General features: G+C 41.0%; 8 protein-coding genes across 8 annotated transcripts; 1 reads left to right on the forward strand and 7 right to left on the reverse strand.

Annotated features, from left to right (window-relative positions):
- The first annotated feature begins 1 nt into the window (after position 1).
- Positions 2-10,924, forward strand: LOC121187003 (olfactory receptor 142-like). Its single transcript, XM_041045985.1, has 2 exons — positions 2-12; positions 9,994-10,924. Exon 2 carries the CDS (start codon positions 9,998-10,000, stop codon positions 10,922-10,924), a length of 927 nt encoding a protein of 308 aa, XP_040901919.1. The 5' UTR covers positions 2-12; positions 9,994-9,997.
- Positions 772-1,728, reverse strand: LOC121187225 (olfactory receptor 52D1-like). The gene has a single exon (XM_041046390.1). The coding sequence runs from the start codon at positions 1,705-1,707 to the stop codon at positions 772-774; it is 936 nt and encodes a 311-aa protein (XP_040902324.1). The 5' UTR covers positions 1,708-1,728.
- LOC121187001 (olfactory receptor 52D1-like) lies at positions 3,437-4,357 on the reverse strand. Its single transcript, XM_041045983.1, has one exon. The coding sequence runs from the start codon at positions 4,355-4,357 to the stop codon at positions 3,437-3,439; it is 921 nt and encodes a 306-aa protein (XP_040901917.1).
- Positions 5,066-6,278, reverse strand: LOC121187226 (olfactory receptor 142-like). The gene is made up of 2 exons (XM_041046391.1): positions 5,349-6,278; positions 5,066-5,137 (listed from the first exon to the last, which is right to left on the reverse strand). Exons 1-2 carry the CDS (start codon positions 6,276-6,278, stop codon positions 5,066-5,068), a joined length of 1,002 nt encoding a protein of 333 aa, XP_040902325.1.
- Positions 7,309-8,229, reverse strand: LOC121187000 (olfactory receptor 11A1-like). Its single transcript, XM_041045981.1, has one exon. It carries the CDS (start codon positions 8,227-8,229, stop codon positions 7,309-7,311), a length of 921 nt encoding a protein of 306 aa, XP_040901915.1.
- A 1,615-nt stretch (positions 10,925-12,539) lies between the features above and the next one.
- LOC121186996 (olfactory receptor 142-like) lies at positions 12,540-13,466 on the reverse strand. Its single transcript, XM_041045978.1, has one exon. The coding sequence runs from the start codon at positions 13,464-13,466 to the stop codon at positions 12,540-12,542; it is 927 nt and encodes a 308-aa protein (XP_040901912.1).
- A 2,074-nt stretch (positions 13,467-15,540) lies between these two features.
- Positions 15,541-16,467, reverse strand: LOC121186995 (olfactory receptor 142-like). The gene has a single exon (XM_041045977.1). It carries the CDS (start codon positions 16,465-16,467, stop codon positions 15,541-15,543), a length of 927 nt encoding a protein of 308 aa, XP_040901911.1.
- Positions 16,468-17,540: 1,073 nt separating this feature from the next.
- Positions 17,541-18,467, reverse strand: LOC121186998 (olfactory receptor 142-like). The gene has a single exon (XM_041045979.1). It carries the CDS (start codon positions 18,465-18,467, stop codon positions 17,541-17,543), a length of 927 nt encoding a protein of 308 aa, XP_040901913.1.
- Positions 18,468-19,012: the final 545 nt, after the last annotated feature.

Consider the following 19,012-nt stretch of genomic DNA (forward strand, 5'->3'; position numbering starts at 1 on the left):
GCAGACCAGACTGTCAGCAGAACTCTGAACTAGCTGCAGAGGCCTTGAGACTAACAAGAGACTCATTGCAGAGGCAGAGAATCTAGATGCAGAGATCCGGAGACTAGGGCCTGGAAAGGCCATTGACATTCCCGCTTCACAACTGGCAGCACCCAAATCCCATCCATCACCAAGAAACCAGTGAAGAGTCTGGGAAAGTGGAGGGCAGCAGAGGCATGGATGTCCCTAAGTCATTGAACAGGTACAGGGTTCTGGTGTGCGCAGTGTCTCGTGGAAGACCCGGGCTGGGCAGCAGAACTACACCTTGCTACCACCAGAGGGAACAAAATGTGCAAGAGCAGTGTGGGGGATCTCCTTTTTTTTCAAAACTGATGTGACATTTCACAGCACACCTGCATCTGAAACAGTCGGATGTGTGAATATCTCCCTTGAAAAATAAAAAAAATTGCTGCAGGACCTAAAGATCATCTTGAAAAACCCTGATGCATCAACGTGTCTGACTATGTGAGAGCTACAGCTTAACACAGCTTAACAATGACTTTTGTTTTCTGCTCTGCTACTGAATATATACAAGTCATTTCTCAAACTGACACAGACTGATGCGAGCTGCTTTCAAATACTGTCGTAGTTTACCATCATTACTGTTGTTGATGTTATATCAACTTTATATGTTCCTTGTATTTACAGAAGTGAACAGCTTCAATAGTACACAAGTCACTTTATGTTTATAAAGCACAATACATTTAAATCAGCAAATCTCTGGGATGAAAATTAACTTTCAGCAAAAATCAGCTTTTTACAAATGTTACGGATACTCGACATATTCACACCGTACAGTAAAGGGTTTAGGAGCGGCTGACACGTGAGCCAGTACAGGGATAAAAATATCCGCAGCATGTTGGGCACACTGTTCATATCAAACCTGCTCTGTAATATTTCAAAGGACATCCCAAAGGAAAAGTTGAGCAGGGAAGCGAGGTGAGGTGTGCAGGTACTGACAGCTTTCTGTCTGGTCTGTTTGGAGCCTGAGAAACACACTTTAAGGATCCTCATGTAAGTGTAGAGGATCAGTGTTACTGGACATGAGATTGCTAGAGAAGTGACCACAAGTCCATAGATGTTATTGACTCTGGTGTCAGAACAGGCCAATTTGACAATATAATAGTTGTCGCAGTAAACTTTGGGAATTATGTTCCCACACAGCTGTAAAGGGACAGTCAGTGAGAGCAAAATAAAAACCGTGAGGAATGGGTACAACCATGATAGAGCAATGAGCACGGCAACCTTGTGAAATGTCATTCGTGTGTTGTATTGCAGAGGACAGCAGATAGCAAGGTATCTGTCATAAGACGTGATGGATAAATTACTAAACTGTATGACCACATAGGAATAAACACAGAAGATCTGCAGGAAACACAGAGAAGCAGAAACAGTGTGAACGTCAGAGAGAATCTGAACCAGGAGCAATGGAAACAGCCCTGTGCTACCAAGCAGTTCATTTACAAACAGGCTGCACAGAAACAGGTACATAGGCTCATGTAAGCTTCTGTTCATACAGATGATCACAATCAGCAGCACATTGGCACAAAGGATTAAAAGATATAACAACATAACAATCATGAAATACAAGTATCTTAAGAGCCCAGTGTCAAAAAAGGCAGTGAGTGTGAAATATGAAACCTGTGTGGAGTTCACCATCATCCTCATCCTGTAAACAGAACTCAGTATAATGACACAAAACAGACGATCAGGAAAACAGCTGTGACAAAACACCACCACTGCCTTCATGACAGTCTAAAGCTCAGAAACCACAGGTAGCTTATGACTTGTGAATCCTACCATTCACCTGTTGCAGTGAGGTTGTGAGTCCCTAACTGAGCTGGAGCTCTGCTTCTGCTTCTTTTAACGTCCTCCTGTCAGGAGACGCCCACAGCAGCACACTGAGCTCATCATGAGTTTCTAACAATGGCTGGAAATCAAACACACTTTGTAAACAAACCTACTGTTTGCAAATTGGATTAAATCATGTTATACTTCCTGCACCTCTGTACGCCCCTGCTCCAACTGGAAAGCTAATAGTCAAAGTGGCTGCCATGATCAGTCATTGAGATGACCACACAGGTCCCTAAAAATTTTATTGGGTACTAGGGGTGTGCCACCTAAGTCACCTCACGATTCGATTACGATTCACAGTGCTACGATTCGACGATTCACCGATTATCGATGCATCGCGATTAATCTTTTTTTTCCCCACATAGAATGTTTATTTTCTCACTCTGTAGTTACTTGTAAAATAATGTATATTTTTAAATATCATTGAAGTAAAACACGTTTATCTCTATCTTTTCTTTATTATCATCTTCAGCAATTTCCCAGCATTTAGAAAATATAAAACTTCTTTTAAACAAAATGTAAATCTGTAATGTAATGTAATGTAAATCTTATTGTATGTGCATGTCAGCCAGATTGTTTCTCATATGGATTTTGGACACTATATGGTCACTGCGCGTATTCTTACGTTTCCAGTCAACAGAGTGTTGACAGAATAAGCGACACTCGGCGCTAACCCCTCAGTACAGAGCCGAGCAGTTCGCGTCGAGTTTCGCAGTTTTTTCGCCGACGAACACAGAGCCGTACGCAGCCGCTTCGCCATGCTTACATTGTTTTGAAGGGGGAGGGGCTTAGTCTGTGGAAGGGGCTTGTTGTGCCACCCAGATTTGCTTCCCTCCGTGCAGTTTTCCCCACACACACGTTCCTCTTCCACACGAAAACAGCATTGCACTCAAATTATGTCGAATTCCGCGAAATTCCGCGTTAAAAAATAGATTCCGTTTTAGTCGGCCAATTCTGCGATTCAGTGATCGCGGAAATCATAGGGCCCTATAATATGTCCGGGGGGACACGCGCAACTTTTTTTTCGTTCCGACCGCTGCACTTTCCTTCTGTTATTAAAAGAAGCGATTTTTGAACAATTATGAATCGATTCTGAATCGTCAAGTGTCGCGTCACGATTAATCTATGAATCGATGAATCGGGCACACCCCTATTGGGCACATATGATGTTTTCTGATCATCTGTGTCATGGTTTTATTTTTCATTTAGTTCACATCATCTCTTTTGTGAACGTTGACGATTCTCTGATTCTCTCGAAATTGATTCTGGGGGAGGTGAAACGTTGCCTTCATGTGACCGAGACTCTTCACGGACAACATGAAAGGAAATCTTTACCATTTAGAAGAAAACTGCTTTTAATATGCAAAATAAAGGAAATATTACATATATAAACTGTGTTACAGCAATAATCATAAACTGTATGAAGAGATAAATACAACAATCAGACAACTTCCAGCTGTTATGCAATACTAGGACAAAAATCCAGTGATGCATAAACACGTACAATTTTCAAATCAGCAAATCTCTGGGATGCAAATTACATTCAAGCAAAAATCAGCTTTTTACAAATGTTACGGATACTCGACATATTCACACCGTACAGTAAAGGGTTTAGGAGCGGCTGACACGTGAGCCAGTACAGGGATAAAAATATCCGCAGCATGTTGGGCACACTGTTCATATTAAACCTGCTCTGTAATATTTCAAAGGACATCCCAAAGGAAAAGTTGAGCAGGGAAGCGAGGTGAGGTGTGCAGGTACTGACAGCTTTCTGTCTGGTCTGTTTGGAGCCTGAGAAACACACTTTAAGGATCCTCATGTAAGTGTAAAGGATCAGTGCTACTGGACATAAGACTGCGAGAGAAGTGGCAACGAGTCCATAGATGTTATTGACTGTGGTGTCAGAACAGGCCAGTTTGACAATATAATAGTTGTCGCAGTAAACTTTGGGAATGATGTTCCCACACAGCTGTAAAGGGACAGTCAGTGAGAGCAAAATAAAAACCGCAAGAAATGGGAAAAACCATGATAGAGCAATGAGCACGGTAACCTTGTGAAATGTCATTCGTGTGTTGTACTGCAGAGGACAGCAGATAGCAAGGTATCTGTCATAAGACATGATGGATAAATTACTAAACTGTATGCTTGCATAGGTATAAGCACAGAAGATCTGCAGGAAACACAGAGAAGCAGAAACAGTGTGAACGTCAGAGAGAATCTGAACCAGGAGCAATGGAAACAGCCCTGTGCTACCATACAGTTCATTTACAAACAGGCTGCACAGAAACAGGTACATAGGCTCATGTAAGCTTCTGTTCATACAGATGACCACAATCAGCAGCACATTGGCACAAAGGATTAAAAGATATAACAACATAACAATCATGAAATACAAGTATCTTAAGAGCCCGGTGTCAAAAAAGGCAGTGAGTGTGAAATATGAAACCTGTGTGGAGTTCACCATCGTCCTCCTCCTGTAAACAGAACTCAGTATAATGACACAAAACAGACGATCAGGAAAACAGCTGTGACAAAACACCACCACTGCCTTCATGACAGTCAGTCTAAAGCTCAGAAACCACAGGTAGGTTACGACTTGTGAATCCTACCATTCACCTGTTGCAGTGAGGTTGTGAGTCCCTAACTGAGCTGAAGCTCTGCTTCTGCTTCTTTTAACGTCCTCCTGTCAGGAGACGCCCACAGCAGCACACTGAGCTCATCATGAGTTTCTAACAATGGCTGGAAATCAAACACACTTTGTAAACAAACCTACTGTTTGCAATTTGGATTGAATCATGTTATACTTCCTGCACCTCTGTATGCCCCTGCTCCAACTGGAAAGCTAATAGTCAAAGTGGCTGCCATGATCAGTCATTGAGATGACCACACAGGTCCCTAAAAGGTTTACTGGGCACATATGAAATTTTCTGATCATCTGTGTCATAGTTTTATTTTTCATTTATTGCTGTTATTTTTCATTTAGTTTACATCATCTCTTTTGTGAACGCTGACGATTCTCTATGATTCTCTCAAAATTGATTCTGGGGGATTTGTATGATTACAATGAAATAGCATTTAAAACAGAGAGTAATGAGATGGGTTTCACACCATCATTCTGAGTTCTACACTAAAACAGCTGGACTTGCTTGAGGCTCCTGAAGACATTTCACCTTCATCTGAAAGGCTTCAGGTGATCTAAGCCCTTTGGATGGAGGTGAAACGTTTCCTTCATGTGACCGAGACTCTTCACGGACAACATGAAAGGAAATCTTTACCATTTAGAAGAAAACTGCTTTTAATATGCAAACTAAAGGAAAAATTACATATATAAACAGTGTCACAGCAATAAACATAAACTGTATGAAGAGATAAATACAACAATCACACACTACAACATCCAGCTAATATGCAATACTAGGACAAGGACAAAAATCCAGTGACGCATAAACACGTACAATTTTCAAATCAGCAAAAATCAGCTTTTTACAAATGTTACGGATACTCGACATATTCACGCCGTACAGTAAAGGGTTTAGGAGCGGCTGACACGTGAGCCAGTACAGGGATAAAAATATCCGCAGCATGTTGGGCACACTGTTCATATCAAACCTGCTCTGTAATATTTCAAAGGACATCCCAAAGGAAAAGTTGAGCAGGGAAGCGAGGTGAGGTGTGCAGGTACTGACAGCTTTCTGTCTGGTCTGTTTGGAGCCAGAGAGACACACTTTAAGGATCTTCATGTAGGTGTAAAGGATCAGTGTCACTGGACATGAGATTGCGAGAGAAGTGGAAATGAGTCCATAGATGTTATTGACTGTGGTGTCAGAACAGGCCAGTTTGACAATATAATAGTTGTCGCAGTAAACTTTGGGAATGATGTTCCCACACAGCTGTAAAGGGACAGTCAGTGAGAGCAAAATAAAAACCGCAAGAAATGGGAAAAACCATGATAGAGCAATGAGCACAGTAACCTTGTGAAATGTCATTCGTGTGTTGTACTGCAGAGGACAGCAGATAGCAAGGTATCTGTCATAAGACATGATGGATAAATTACTAAACTGTATGATCGCATAGGAATAAGCACAGAAGATCTGCACGAAACACAGAGAAGCAGAAACAGTGTGAACGTCAGAGAGAATCTGAACCAGGAGCAATGGAAACAGCCCTGTGCTACCAAGCAGTTCATTTACAAACAGGCTGCACAGAAACAGGTACATAGGCTCATGTAAGCTTCTGTTCACACAGATGACCACAATCAGCAGCACATTGGCACAAAGGATTAAAAGATATAACAACATAACAATCATGAAATACAAGTATCTTAAGAGCCCGGTGTCAAAAAAGGCAGTGAGTGTGAAATATGAAACCTGTGTGGAGTTCACCATCGTCCTCCTCCTGTAAACAGAACTCAGTATAATGACACAAAACAGACGATCAGGAAAACAGCTGTGACAAAACACCACCACTGCCTTCATGACAGTCAGTCTAAAGCTCAGAAACCACAGGTAGGTTACGACTTGTGAATCCTACCATTCACCTGTTGCAGTGAGGTTGTGAGTCCCTAACTGAGCTGAAGCTCTGCTTCTGCTTCTTTTACCGTCTTCCTGTCAGGAGACGCCCACAGCAGCACACTGAGCTCATCATGAGTTTCTAACAATGGCTGGAAATCAAACACACTTTGTAAACAAACCTACTGTTTGCAATTTGGATTGAATCATGTTATACTTCCTGCACCTCTGTATGCCCCTGCTCCAACTGGAAAGCTAACAGTCAAAGTGGCTGCCATGATCAGTCATTGAGATGACCACACAGGTCCCTAAAAGGTTTACTGGGCACATATGAAATTTTCTGATCATCTGTGTCATAGTTTTATTTTTCATTTATTGCTGTTATTTTTCATTTAGTTTACATCATCTCTTTTGTGAACGCTGACGATTCTCTATGATTCTCTCAAAATTGATTCTGGGGGATTTGTATGATTACAATGAAATAGCATTTAAAACAGAGAGTAATGAGATGGGTTTCACACCATCATTCTGAGTTCTACACTAAAACAGCTGGACTTGCTTGAGGCTCCTGAAGACATTTCACCTTCATCTGAAAGGCTTCAGGTGATCTAAGCCCTTTAGATGGAGGTGAAACGTTTCCTTCATGTGACCGAGACTCTTCACGGACAACATGAAAGGAAATCTTTACCATTTAGAAGAAAACTGCTTTTAATATGCAAACTAAAGGAAATATTACATATATAAACAGTGTTACAGCAATAAACATAAACTGTATGAAGAGATAAATACAACAATCACACACTACAACATCCAGCTGATATGCAATACTAGGACAAGGACAAAAATCCAGTGACGCATAAACACGTACAATTTTCAAATCAGCAAATCTCTGGGATGCAAATTACATTCAAGCAAAAATCAGCTTTTTACAAATGTTACGGATACTCGACATATTCACGCCGTACAGTAAAGGGTTTAGGAGCGGCTGACACGTGAGCCAGTACAGGGATAAAAATATCCGCAGCATGTTGGGCACACTGTTCATATTAAACCTGCTCTGTAATATTTCAAAGGAAACCCCAAAGGAAAAGTTGAGCAGGGAAGCGAGGTGAGGTGTGCAGGTACTGACAGCTTTCTGTCTGGTCTGTTTGGAGCCTGAGAGACACACTTTAAGGATCCTCATGTAAGTGTAAAGGATCAGTGCTACTGGACATAAGACTGTGAGAGAAGTGGCAACGAGTCCATAGATGTTATTGACTCTGGTGTCAGAACAGGCCAGTTTGACAATATAATAGTTGTCGCAGTAAACTTTGGGAATGATGTTCCCACACAGCTGTAAAGGGACAGTCAGTGAAACTGGAATAAAACATAAAACAGAAGCATAAAACCACGTTAGAGCAATAAGCACTGTGATCTTACTATGTGTCATACGTGTGCTATACTGCAGAGGGTAACAGATAGCAAGGTATCTGTCATAAGACATGATGGCTAAGTTGAAAAATTCTCCACTTGCATATGAATAAACACAGAAGATCTGCAGGAAACACAGAGAAGCAGAAACTGTGTGAACGTCAGAGAGAATCTGAACCAGGAGGAATGGAAACAGCCCTGTGCTACCATACAGTTCATTTACAAACAGGCTGCACAGAAACAGGTACATAGGCTCATGTAAGCTTCTGTTCATACAGATGACCACAATCAGCAGCACATTGGCACAAACAATGAACATATATAACAACATAACAATCATGAAATACAAGTATCTTAAGAGCCCGGTGTCAAAAAAGGCAGTGAGTGTGAAATATGAAACCTGTGTGGAGTTCACCATCGTCCTCCTCCTGTAAACAGAACTCAGTATAATGACACAAAACAGATGATCAGGAAAACAGCTGTGACAAAACACCACCACTGCCTTCATGACAGTCAGTCTAAAGCTCAGAAACCACAGGTAGGTTACGACTTGTGAATCCTACCATTCACCTGTTACAGTGAGGTTGTGAGTCCCTAACTGAGCTGAAGCTCTGCTTCTGCTTCTTTTAACGTCCTCCTGTCAGGAGACGCCCACAGCAGCACACTGAGCTCATCATGAGTTTCTAACAATGGCTGGAAATCAAACACACTTTGTAAACAAACCTACTGTTTGCAATTTTTGAACATCAGCTATTTACATAACATTTGTCAAAAGCTGATTTTTGCTTGAATGTAATTTGCATCCCAGAGATTTGCTGATTTGAAAATTGTTTATGCATCACTGGATTTTTGTCCTTGTCCTAGTATTGCATATTAGCTGGAAGTTGTAGTGTGTGGTTGTTGTACGCCCCTGCTCCAACTGGAAAGCTAACAGAATAGAGGTGAAACATTTCCTTCATGTGAATGAGAGTCTTCACGGACGACATGAAAGGAAATCTTTGTCGGTTCTCGTGGTCAACGTGTTGGATGAAATTTAAATGAGCAAGTGTAAAAACTAGACGACTGTGTCAGAGCATCTCAGAAACATCAGGACGGGTTCTCCCCGTCAGCCCAGCACTAAACTCTTTTCACATAATCTCTACGTGGACCATGTTCACGGTACATTTATTATCATCAATGGAGACACCAGGGACCAGGTTCACATCCAGAGTCTGGTCTGTGGTTTAGGTTCAGAAAAGGTGGTGGTTCAGGTTAAATGTAAATAAACAGGTTGAGTCTAAAGTCACTGTGAACTTTGTCTGTATTAAACCAGACCAGGATCTTTCCTGAACCAGGTGCTGAGAATCTGGACAGAAACAGAAACCAGTTTAATAATGCTGGAGTCACTTCAGGTGGATGTTGCACTGAGAGATTAGAGATTTAGGTGGAAAACAGACACTGATACAGATACTTTTACTGATACTGGTTCAGTATCAATGCATTTGTGACTTGACATGTATGTTAATTAACAACATTTCCTCATTACATTAATGGAAAACGTGATTTGGCCGCAGTTACGCTTCCTTCAGAAAGTATCGGCCGTTAAACGAGCTGGATATGAGCTGTGAGCTCAGCCTGTGGGCGTCTCCGCACAGTTAAAAGAAGCAGAGGCAGAGTGTGAGCTCAGTGAGAAGAGGTGAATGGATCCACACAGTCATGAGCTGTTGATTTTTATTTCAGACCTAATTGTTAAACTGGCTTTCACAATGCTAATGGTAAGTTTGGGGAATTTGCCACATTTATTATTCTGTATTTACTCTAATGTGCTAATGCAGCTTGTTTAACATTAGAAAAAAAAAGTACTTTTATGACATTTTAAGCTTTTTTGAAAAATCATATTGTTCCACATTGTTTCTTAGTTTCACTGACATTGTGTGTCATCTCGTTCCAGCTCTTCACTGAACCTGTGCAATGTTTACAGTGACTGAAATATTCAAAACACTCCCTTTATTAACATTTACCCAAAACCAGTTTCACATATTTGGCATCTTTTGGATCTGAACTATAGTTTTAAAAAAAAAATAAATTACTGTAGGTTTCATCAGCATTTGGCTGTGAAACATGAGTTTTTATTGACTGTACAACCAGTGGGTCTGTGGGGTGGAAGAAAAATGATCACAAGCATTTTATTTTTGTGCTAAAGGAAGATGATGAAAAACTCCACACAGGTTTCATATTTCACACTCGCTGCCTACTTTGACACCGGTGCTTTTGAATTCATATGTTTCATGATTGTTATGTTGTTATATCTTTTAATCCTTTGTGCCAATGTGCTGCTGATTGTGGTCATCTGTATGAACAGAAGCTTACATGAGCCTATGTACCTGTTTCTGTGCAGCCTGTTTGTAAATGAACTGTATGGTAGCACAGGGCTGTTTCCATTCCTCCTGGTTCAGATTCTCTCTGACGTTCACACTGTTTCTGCTTCTCTGTGTTTCCTGCAGATCTTCTGTGTTTATACCTATGCGAGCATACAGTTTAGTAATTTATCCATCATGTCTTATGACAGATACCTTGCTATCTGCTGTCCTCTGCAGTACAACACACGAATGACATTTCACAAGGTTGCCGTGCTCATTTCTCTGTCGTGGTTGTACCCATTTCTTGCGATTTTTGTTTTGATATCTCTGACCATCCCTTTACAGCTGTGTGGGAACATCATTCCCAAAGTTTACTGTGACAACTACTCCATCGTCAAACTGTCCTGTTCTGACACCACAGTCAACAACGTCTATGGAATAATTTACACTTTTACAACAGTTGTTCTTGTCCTTTTAATCCTTTACACTTACATGAGGATCCTTAAAGTGTGTTTCTCAGGCTCCAAACAGACCAGACAGAAAGCTGTCAGTACCTGCACACCTCACCTCGCTTCCCTGCTCAACTTCTCTTGTGGTTGTTTCTTTGAAATTGTACAGAACAGATTTGATATGAATCGTGTGCCTAATATGTTGCGGATATTTTTATCGTTATACTGGCTCACGTGTCAGCCGCTCTTTAACCCAGTGATGTACGGACTGAATGTAACCAAAATCCGCATCACATGTAAAAGTGTTATCTTTGGTAAAATGTAAGCTTTACACACTAAATATTTAATATAACCACGCATATACAAATATATATATAATTCTGTATATATTTACACAAATATAATGTCCATTACGTCCAGCCTGTGTTGGATGCTCCACAGATTTACCCCTGTTGTTCTGCTAAAGGTGATTTTTGTGTTTTTCCTGATCTGACCTGAGGCTCTAAGGACAGAGGGCGTCACATGTAGCACAGTTTGTAAAGACCAAATTTCTCATGTGTTTGAGCTACTGATGATAAACGTCTAACATATTTACTCAGCTTCAATATTATGGGAATATCTGGGGGGGAAAAATGGATGCTGTGACCATATCTAAAAATGTCTCTTCCTTAAATATAATCGTATTGTGATATGTTAAAATCTAATTTCTAGGAAGATGATGATTAAAGGCCTTTCAGACTCCACACCGTTGTCATCTGCATGTAAAGTGTCTCAGAATCAGACCCATTAAGATCAAGTCAAAAGAGCCTACACGTCAGGTGGACCTGTCCAAAAAGGACGAACCAGCAGATCATAGGACCCTCGCTGACTTCTCATTAGGCACCTGAATTAGAATTTTCCATCACTAGAGAAAAGCATCAGGATGCCTGGAGGGACTGCAGGTCCTGAAACCCCTGGGGGAAGGATGGAGGATGATCCCACACCCATCAGACTGGTCCACTAGGACTCAGTCCTCTGTTGTTTATGTGGGAGACTCATGTTTTATTCTTGAAATGAATCATGTGGCAAACTCTGATGTGTCATGTGATGAATGTCTTCTTTAACACACAGTGTTTCTGCATGTTATTTCATCTGAACGCTAGTGCCCATGCTGTCAGGGATCAGGCGTTTACCCAGAGAATTCAGGTGTAATAGGACTGAACCTTAGACTGAAGGCTTGACCTTTAACCTCTCCCTGCCATGTTGAGCTAGCAACACTGCCGTCTCAGGTATCCCAGGTGTTCTATTTTCATGAACAGCATATACATGACAAAAAGTGACCACAAGGTCCATTAGTAGCTACTCTGGACTTCCAGTGGTATTTCTCGATCATCCTCAGCAGATTGAATGACTGAAAAATTCTTCACAGGTCTTTAATATTTCACTTTTGCTCCCTACTTTGATTTTAAATACTTAATTCTTATAATTATTATGTGTCTTTATATGAAAATTCTTTGTGCCAGTGTGTTGCTGTATGAACAGAGGCTTACATGAACCTGTGTTGCTGCTTTATCCAGAGTAAAAGGACACGTCCACTGTGCTGAAACACAGTTTGAATAAAGTTCTGTTATACAAACACAAACTCTATAAACACCTGTTCTCTTCTCTGGAGGTGGTCAGGTGGATTATGTGTATGACATGGACATTTGACAAAGCTACCTGTGACAGTTTGTTGACATTTGAATTGATGCTAAAAATTATTTCTCTAGTTGGTGAAATTAATACCTTAAGGATGAATATTTTACCCAAGTTTTTCTTTCTTTCTCAGTATATTCATATTTTCATTTATAAGTTTTTTGTTTTCTTTTTTTAACTTAGCAATAACATAGTTTATTTGGAACAAAAAAACGTAATTTATTGAGGCTTGAAAAATGAAGCATTGATGGCTTGACATCACACATTTACATTTTACCAAAGACCAGACTTTTACATAAGCTACGTATTTTATACAGTCTCAGTCCGTAGATCACAGGGTTGAAGAGCGGCTGGCACGTTAGAAAATATAATGACAAAAAAATGCGCAACATAATAGGCACGCTGCTCATATCAAACCTGCTCTGTAATATTTCAAAGAAACCACCCAGACAGAAGTTGAGCAGAGAAGCGAGGTGAGGTGTGCAGGTACTGACAGCTTTCTGTCTGGTCTGTTTGGAGCCTGAGAAACACACTTTAAGGATCCTCATGTAAGTGTAAAGGATTAAAACTACAACAGCAGCTACTATGGCACATGTGTATACAAGTCCATAGACATTGTTGACTGTGGTGTCAGAACAGGACAGTTTGACAATGGAGTAGTTGTCACAGTAAACTTTGCTGATGATGTTCCCACACAGCTGTAAAGGGACAGTCAGAAATATCATGACAGCAACTTCAATAAATGGGAAAACCCATATTAGAGCCATAAGCATGGTGACCTTGTGAAATGTCATACGTGAGTTATATTGTAGAGGATAACAGATAGAGAGGTATCTGTCGTAAGACATGACGGCTAAATTGCAAAACTCCACATTTGCGTATGTGTACAAACAATACACCTGCAGGAAACACAGAGAAGCAGAAACAGTGTGAACGTCAGAGAGAATCTGAACCAGGAGGAATGGAAACAGCCCTGTGCTACCATACAGTTCATTTACAAACAGGCTGCACAGAAACAGGTACATAGGCTCATGTAAGCTTCTGTTCACACAGATGACCACAATCAGCAGCACATTGGAACCGACAGTTGCAATATATAATGACATGACAATCACGAAATATAAATATTTAAGAAGCCCGGTGTCAAAGTAGGCAGCAAGAGTGAAATATGAAACACGAGTAGAGTTCAGCATTGTCATCCTGCTTTCATCCACACAAAAGTTAAACTCTGCTCAGGATAAACTTGTTCTAACCGTAGCTTTAGATTTTTTTTACAGAGTCATAAAGCGTAGAATTGATATTATTTTGGACCAAAAGCACCATTAACATACAAACAGCTTTCACTCTGCCTCAAGTTAAGAAATGAAATTTGATTTAATTAAACACATGTGACACATTACCTTTCCATACCATTCGAGTATTGAGAGTCAGTTAAATATCTAGCTGAGAAATTACAGAACACAGTTTACGAATGTGTGAGTCCAAACATTCACCTGCTGTGGTCTCAGTCCGAGACCCTACCGTCTGAACTGAAACTCTGCCTGTGCATCTTTTAACTGTTCAATCACAGCAGTCAAATCTCAAAGGACACGCTATCCGACACTGCTTCCTGGGGGGGTGTGGGGGGGCCTGTGCTGTGCACTGTGCCCTCATACACGTGGAATTACAAGAAAAGGGGCACTGAAAGATTTCTTCTGTTGAATAACTGTTCCACATGGATGGGACATAACTCTGTTCTAAATAAAACATATAACATAGACTTTAATTATTCATTTAACCTGAATACACCGTTCTACAGCTTAAAATTCCCAAAGTTTACCACTTTATTTTAGCCTCTTTGGGGCAAGTGACTGTATTTGGTTTTGCTTTCTGTATTTTGTTGTGTTTTCTTACTTTGCAGCATGTCTCCTGCTGTCTTCAGTTGCAGCGCGCTGACAGCCACTAGCTGGAGCAGTTCCTGAATAACAAGGTGGTACAGAACATCAGGTTTCACTGCAAACTGATGAGATGATACGCTTCTTTAATTATCAGAATGTCCAGAAATGATTCTAAAGAATCTTGTCAGACTGGCCTGGGGGCTTTTGTAGCGCTGGAGGGTTGTGCAGAACATCTGATCACACCAGGATCAAGGCAGTGTTTTGTTGTTTCTTGAGGGGGGGGGGGGGGGGGGGGGGGGGGTGCTACTACATCCCCGTTAGATTTATTATTCAATTCCTCTTTTAACTGTGTTCACTAGGGACATGTTTATTATTTAAAGCAAGACGGTATGGTCATATGCAAGTTCTTTGCTGTTGCTGGGTCTGGTCCTCCGCAGGTGGACTGAGATCAGGCGACGGACTCGGCCAGTAGAGGACGGTCCACCTTTGTTTCAGAAATCTGCCGTTTGTGATCTGAAACTTGAACTTTCTGCTTCTGAGGTTTACCAGGGTTTTGCCTCTTGTGTTGAAGCATCTGAAGTTCAACACAAAAGTCTTGATTGTGGCACTGTGACAGACATCATTACGAAGCAGCGCCCCGCTGAGGCCCTCCGTCACTGAACGAACGCTTCATCAGCAGCTGACAACATCTACCACTGAGCTACAGAATAATTCAAAAGATGCTCTGATCACATGAGAAATTCTACATATGGTGGATTTAATACAGGGATTAACACTACGCCACATCCAAGATGCTGTTAATCATATTTTCAATAAGGATAATTTTACAATCTTGTTTTTTTCACCTGGGCGTCAAACGGGTTATTCAGCCTGTGATTTATGTTTCAGTTTTACCGTCTTTAAAATATAAATCAGCTCACATCAAGTGCCAGTGTCTCTGCACCAGCTAAAGCACAGTACGAGTAAATGAACCTCCCTCACTTTCCACACTTCATCTTTATTAGACTAGTACATGATCTATCAAAATGTAGGATGGGTTAGAACGAGTTCATGCACAGAACACAAAGCACATTTAATATGTCTGCAGAGTAGCTGAGTTTTATTTTCCAGGCTAGTTTGAGATAGTTGTTGATTTATTTATCATTCTGAGAGTGAGATGGATGAAACCTAAAACTGATCACAAACACAGACAACTGTGCACGCTTTCAGTTTGGAGATTTCAGGTTAATCGAAATCGATCTATTAATTAATCAGTTAATCAAAATAAGTACAGCTGTTATTACCAGTTACACAAATAGAATCAAGGGTTGTGCACACTAAGGGTTGACAGTACGACATCCTGCATTAGGAACATGTTTTTTACTCACTGGTTAAATCTGCTAGATTAGATCTACAGTTCAGCAAAGACCAGACTTTTACACATGATGCGGATTTTTGACAAATTCAGTCCGTACATCACAGGGTTAAACAGCGGCTGGCACGTTAGAAAATATAATGATAAAAATATCCGCAGCATGTTTGGTAAACTGTTCATGTCAAACCTGCTCTGTAATATTTCAAAGGAAACTCCAAAGGAAAAGTTGAGCAGGGAAGCGAGGTGAGGTGTGCAGGTACTGACAGCTTTCTGTCTGGTCTGTTTGGAGCCTGAGAAACACACTTTAAGGATCTTTACATAAGTGTAAAGGATTAAAGTTACAGGACATAAGATTGTAAGAGAAGTGAGAACGAGTCCAAAGATGTTGTTGACTGTGGTGTCGTTACAGGACAGTTTGACAATGGAGTAGTTGTCACAGTAAACTTTGTTAATGATGTTCCCACACAGCTGTAAAGGGACAATTAAGTATATCAGAGCAACATTGACAAGAAAAGGAGATAACCAGCTTAAAGCGATGAGCATGGCGATCTTGGTAGACGTCATTCGTGTGTTATATTGTAAAGGGTGACAGATAGCCAGGTATCTGTCATATGACATGACGGCTAAGCTCAAAAATTCGACACCTCCATATGTATAAACGCAGAAAATCTGCAGGAAACACAGAGAAGCAGAAACAGTGTGAACGTCAGAGAGAATCTGAACCAGGAGGAATGGAAACAGCCCTGTGCTACCATACAGTTCATTTACAAACAGGCTGCACAGAAACAGGTACATAGGCTCATGTAAGCTTCTGTTCATACAGATGATCACAATCAGCAGCACATTGGCACAAACCATGAGAACGTATAAGCACATAACAGCCACAAAACACAGATATTTAAAATTGCTGCTGTCAAAATAGGCGCTGAATGTGAAGAATGAAATGTGAGTGGAGTTCACCATGGTCCTTCTTTTGGCTCGTGAAGCCGTCATAACACTGTCTGCAGACTGAAGTGGCTGCACCAAGCATATTACATTTCTAGAAACATTTCATCCACAGTGAACACACATGAAGAGCGTTCACTTTTCCTTCACTGACAAACATCATTACCAGGATCGGTCACAACAAACAGCGTCTGATTCAGAAACCCACAGAATCTAAACACGAGCACGACTCCTGACGCTCATCGCTGCCCTGCTGTCGTCCCCCTGCCTAAATGAACTGGAACTCACATGATGACTCTGTCAAACTTTTCTAGTCTGGAGACGCCCACAGCAGCAGAGGGACCTCATTACCACCGTTATCTGTGTGTCACTGATTTCTGATTGACTTTTGCTGAGCCTCGCCATAATTTCATGGTAATATGAACATAATATGTGACCATGTGTTTTATGGTAGATAGATTTTATTCTTGGGACTTAGACCCCCTTCCTGTCACTGTGTCACTGAGGCAATAGGCAGGAACACAAATAATGTGAAGGCCGCAGTGGAACAGGGACAGAGTCAGCTCATCTGGATTTGGGAAACTGGGCTTCCCTTTCTGGAGCTGTCCATTGTTCAGAGGTGTACTTTTATTAAAACACCAGTGAATGTCTGCTGGAGACCATCTGCACCAGCTAAAGCACAGTACAAGTAAATGAACCTCCCTCACTTTCCACACTTCATCTTTATTAGACCATATGACTGCGACTGGCACTGACTAGTACATGATCTATTAAAATGTAGGATGGGTTAGAACGAGTCTATGCACAGAACACAAAGCACATTTAATATGTCTGCAGAGTAGCTGAGCTTTATTTTCCAGGCTAGTTTGAGATAGTTGATTTATTTATCATTCTGAGAGTGAGATGTATGAAACCTAAAACTGATCAAAAATACAGACAACTGTGCACGCTTTCAGTTTGGAGATTTCAGATTAATCAAAATCTATTAATTAATCAGTTAATTAAAATAAGTACAGCTGTTATTACCAGTTACACGAATAGAATCAAAGGCACATGTTTTTTACTCACTCGTTAAATCTGCTAGATTAGATCTACACTTCAGCAAAGACCAGACTTTTACATATGACACGGATTTTTGACATATTCAGTCCGTACATCACGGGGTTAAACAGCGGCTGGCACGTTAGAAAATATAATGATAAAAATATCCGCAGTATGTTTGGTAAACTGTTCATGTTAAACCTGCTCTGTAATATTTCAAAGAAACAACCAAAGGAAAAGTTGAGCAGGGAAGCGAGGTGAGGTGTGCAGGTACTGACAGCTTTCTGTCTGGTCTGTTTGGAGCCTGAGAAACACACTTTAAGGATCCTCATGTAGGTGTAAAGGATTAAAGTTACAGGACATAAGATTGTAAGAGAAGTGGCAACAAGTCCATAGATGTTATTGACTGTGGTGTCGTTACAGGACAGTTTGACAATGGAGTAGTTGTCACAGTAAACTTTGTTAATGATGTTCCCACACAGCTGTAAAGGGACAAGTAAGGATATCAGAACAACAATAGCAAGAAAAGGAGATAACCAGCTTAAAGCGATGAGCATGGCGATCTTGGTAGACGTCATTCGTGTGTTATATTGTAAAGGGTGACAGATAGCCAGGTATCTGTCATATGACATGACGGCTAAGTTGGCAAATTCTACACATCCATATGTATAAACACAGAAAATCTGCAGGAAGCAAAACGAAGCAGAAACAGTGTGAACGTCAGAGAGAATCTGAACCAGGAGGAATGGAAACAGCCCTGTGCTACCATACAGTTCATTTACAAACAGGCTGCACACAAACAGGTACATAGGCTCATGTAAGCTTCTGTTCATACAGATGACCACAATCAGCAGCACATTGGAAAAAACCGTAAGAACGTATAAGCACATAACAGCCACAAAACACAGATATTTAAAACTGCTGCTGTCAAAATAGGCGCTGAATGTGAAGAATGAAATGTGAGTGGAGTTCACCATGGTCCTTCTTTTGGCTCGTGAAGCCGTCATAACACTGTCTGCAGACTGAAGTGGCTGCACCAAGCATATTACATTTCTAGAAACATTTCATCCACAGTGAACACACATGAAGAGCGTTCACTTTTCCTTCACTGACAAACATCATTACCAGGATCGGTCACAACAAACAGCGTCTGATTCAGAAACCCACAGAATCTAAACACGAGCACGACTCCTGACGCTCATCGCTGCCCTGCTGTCGTCCTCCTGCCTAAATGAACTGGAACTCACATGATGACTCTGTCAAACTTTTCTAGTCTGGAGACGCCCACAGCAGCAGAGGGACCTCATTACCACCACTATCTGTGTGTCACTGATTTCTGATTGACTTTTGCTGAGCCTCGCCATAATTTCATGGTAATATGAACATAATATGTGACCATGTGTTTTATGGTAGATAGATTTTATTCTTGGGACTTAGACCCCCTTCCTGTCACTGTGTCACTGAGGCAATAGGCAGGAACACAAATAATGTGAAGGCCGCAGTGGAACAGGGACAGAGTCAG

This window comes from Toxotes jaculatrix, chromosome 9 (assembly GCF_017976425.1).
Source record: "Toxotes jaculatrix isolate fToxJac2 chromosome 9, fToxJac2.pri, whole genome shotgun sequence".
NCBI classification, from domain to species: Eukaryota; Metazoa; Chordata; class Actinopteri; family Toxotidae; genus Toxotes; species Toxotes jaculatrix.

Bases quoted from the DNA above. Each gene is read 5' to 3' on its own strand.
- LOC121187225 (XM_041046390.1), bottom strand. From the start codon at position 1,707: ATGAGGATGATGGTGAACTCCACACAGGTTTCATATTTCACACTCACT.
- LOC121187001 (XM_041045983.1), bottom strand. From the start codon at position 4,357: ATGGTGAACTCCACACAGGTTTCATATTTCACACTCACTGCCTTTTTT.
- LOC121187226 (XM_041046391.1), bottom strand. From the start codon at position 6,278: ATGGTGAACTCCACACAGGTTTCATATTTCACACTCACTGCCTTTTTT. The intron at 5,138-5,348 runs GTACGTGTTTAT...TTGTCCGTGAAG, and splicing joins TTTTTGCTGATTTGAAAATT to AGTCTCGGTCACATGAAGGA.
- LOC121187000 (XM_041045981.1), bottom strand. From the start codon at position 8,229: ATGGTGAACTCCACACAGGTTTCATATTTCACACTCACTGCCTTTTTT.
- LOC121187003 (XM_041045985.1), top strand. From the start codon at position 9,998: ATGATGAAAAACTCCACACAGGTTTCATATTTCACACTCGCTGCCTAC.
- LOC121186996 (XM_041045978.1), bottom strand. From the start codon at position 13,466: ATGCTGAACTCTACTCGTGTTTCATATTTCACTCTTGCTGCCTACTTT.
- LOC121186995 (XM_041045977.1), bottom strand. From the start codon at position 16,467: ATGGTGAACTCCACTCACATTTCATTCTTCACATTCAGCGCCTATTTT.
- LOC121186998 (XM_041045979.1), bottom strand. From the start codon at position 18,467: ATGGTGAACTCCACTCACATTTCATTCTTCACATTCAGCGCCTATTTT.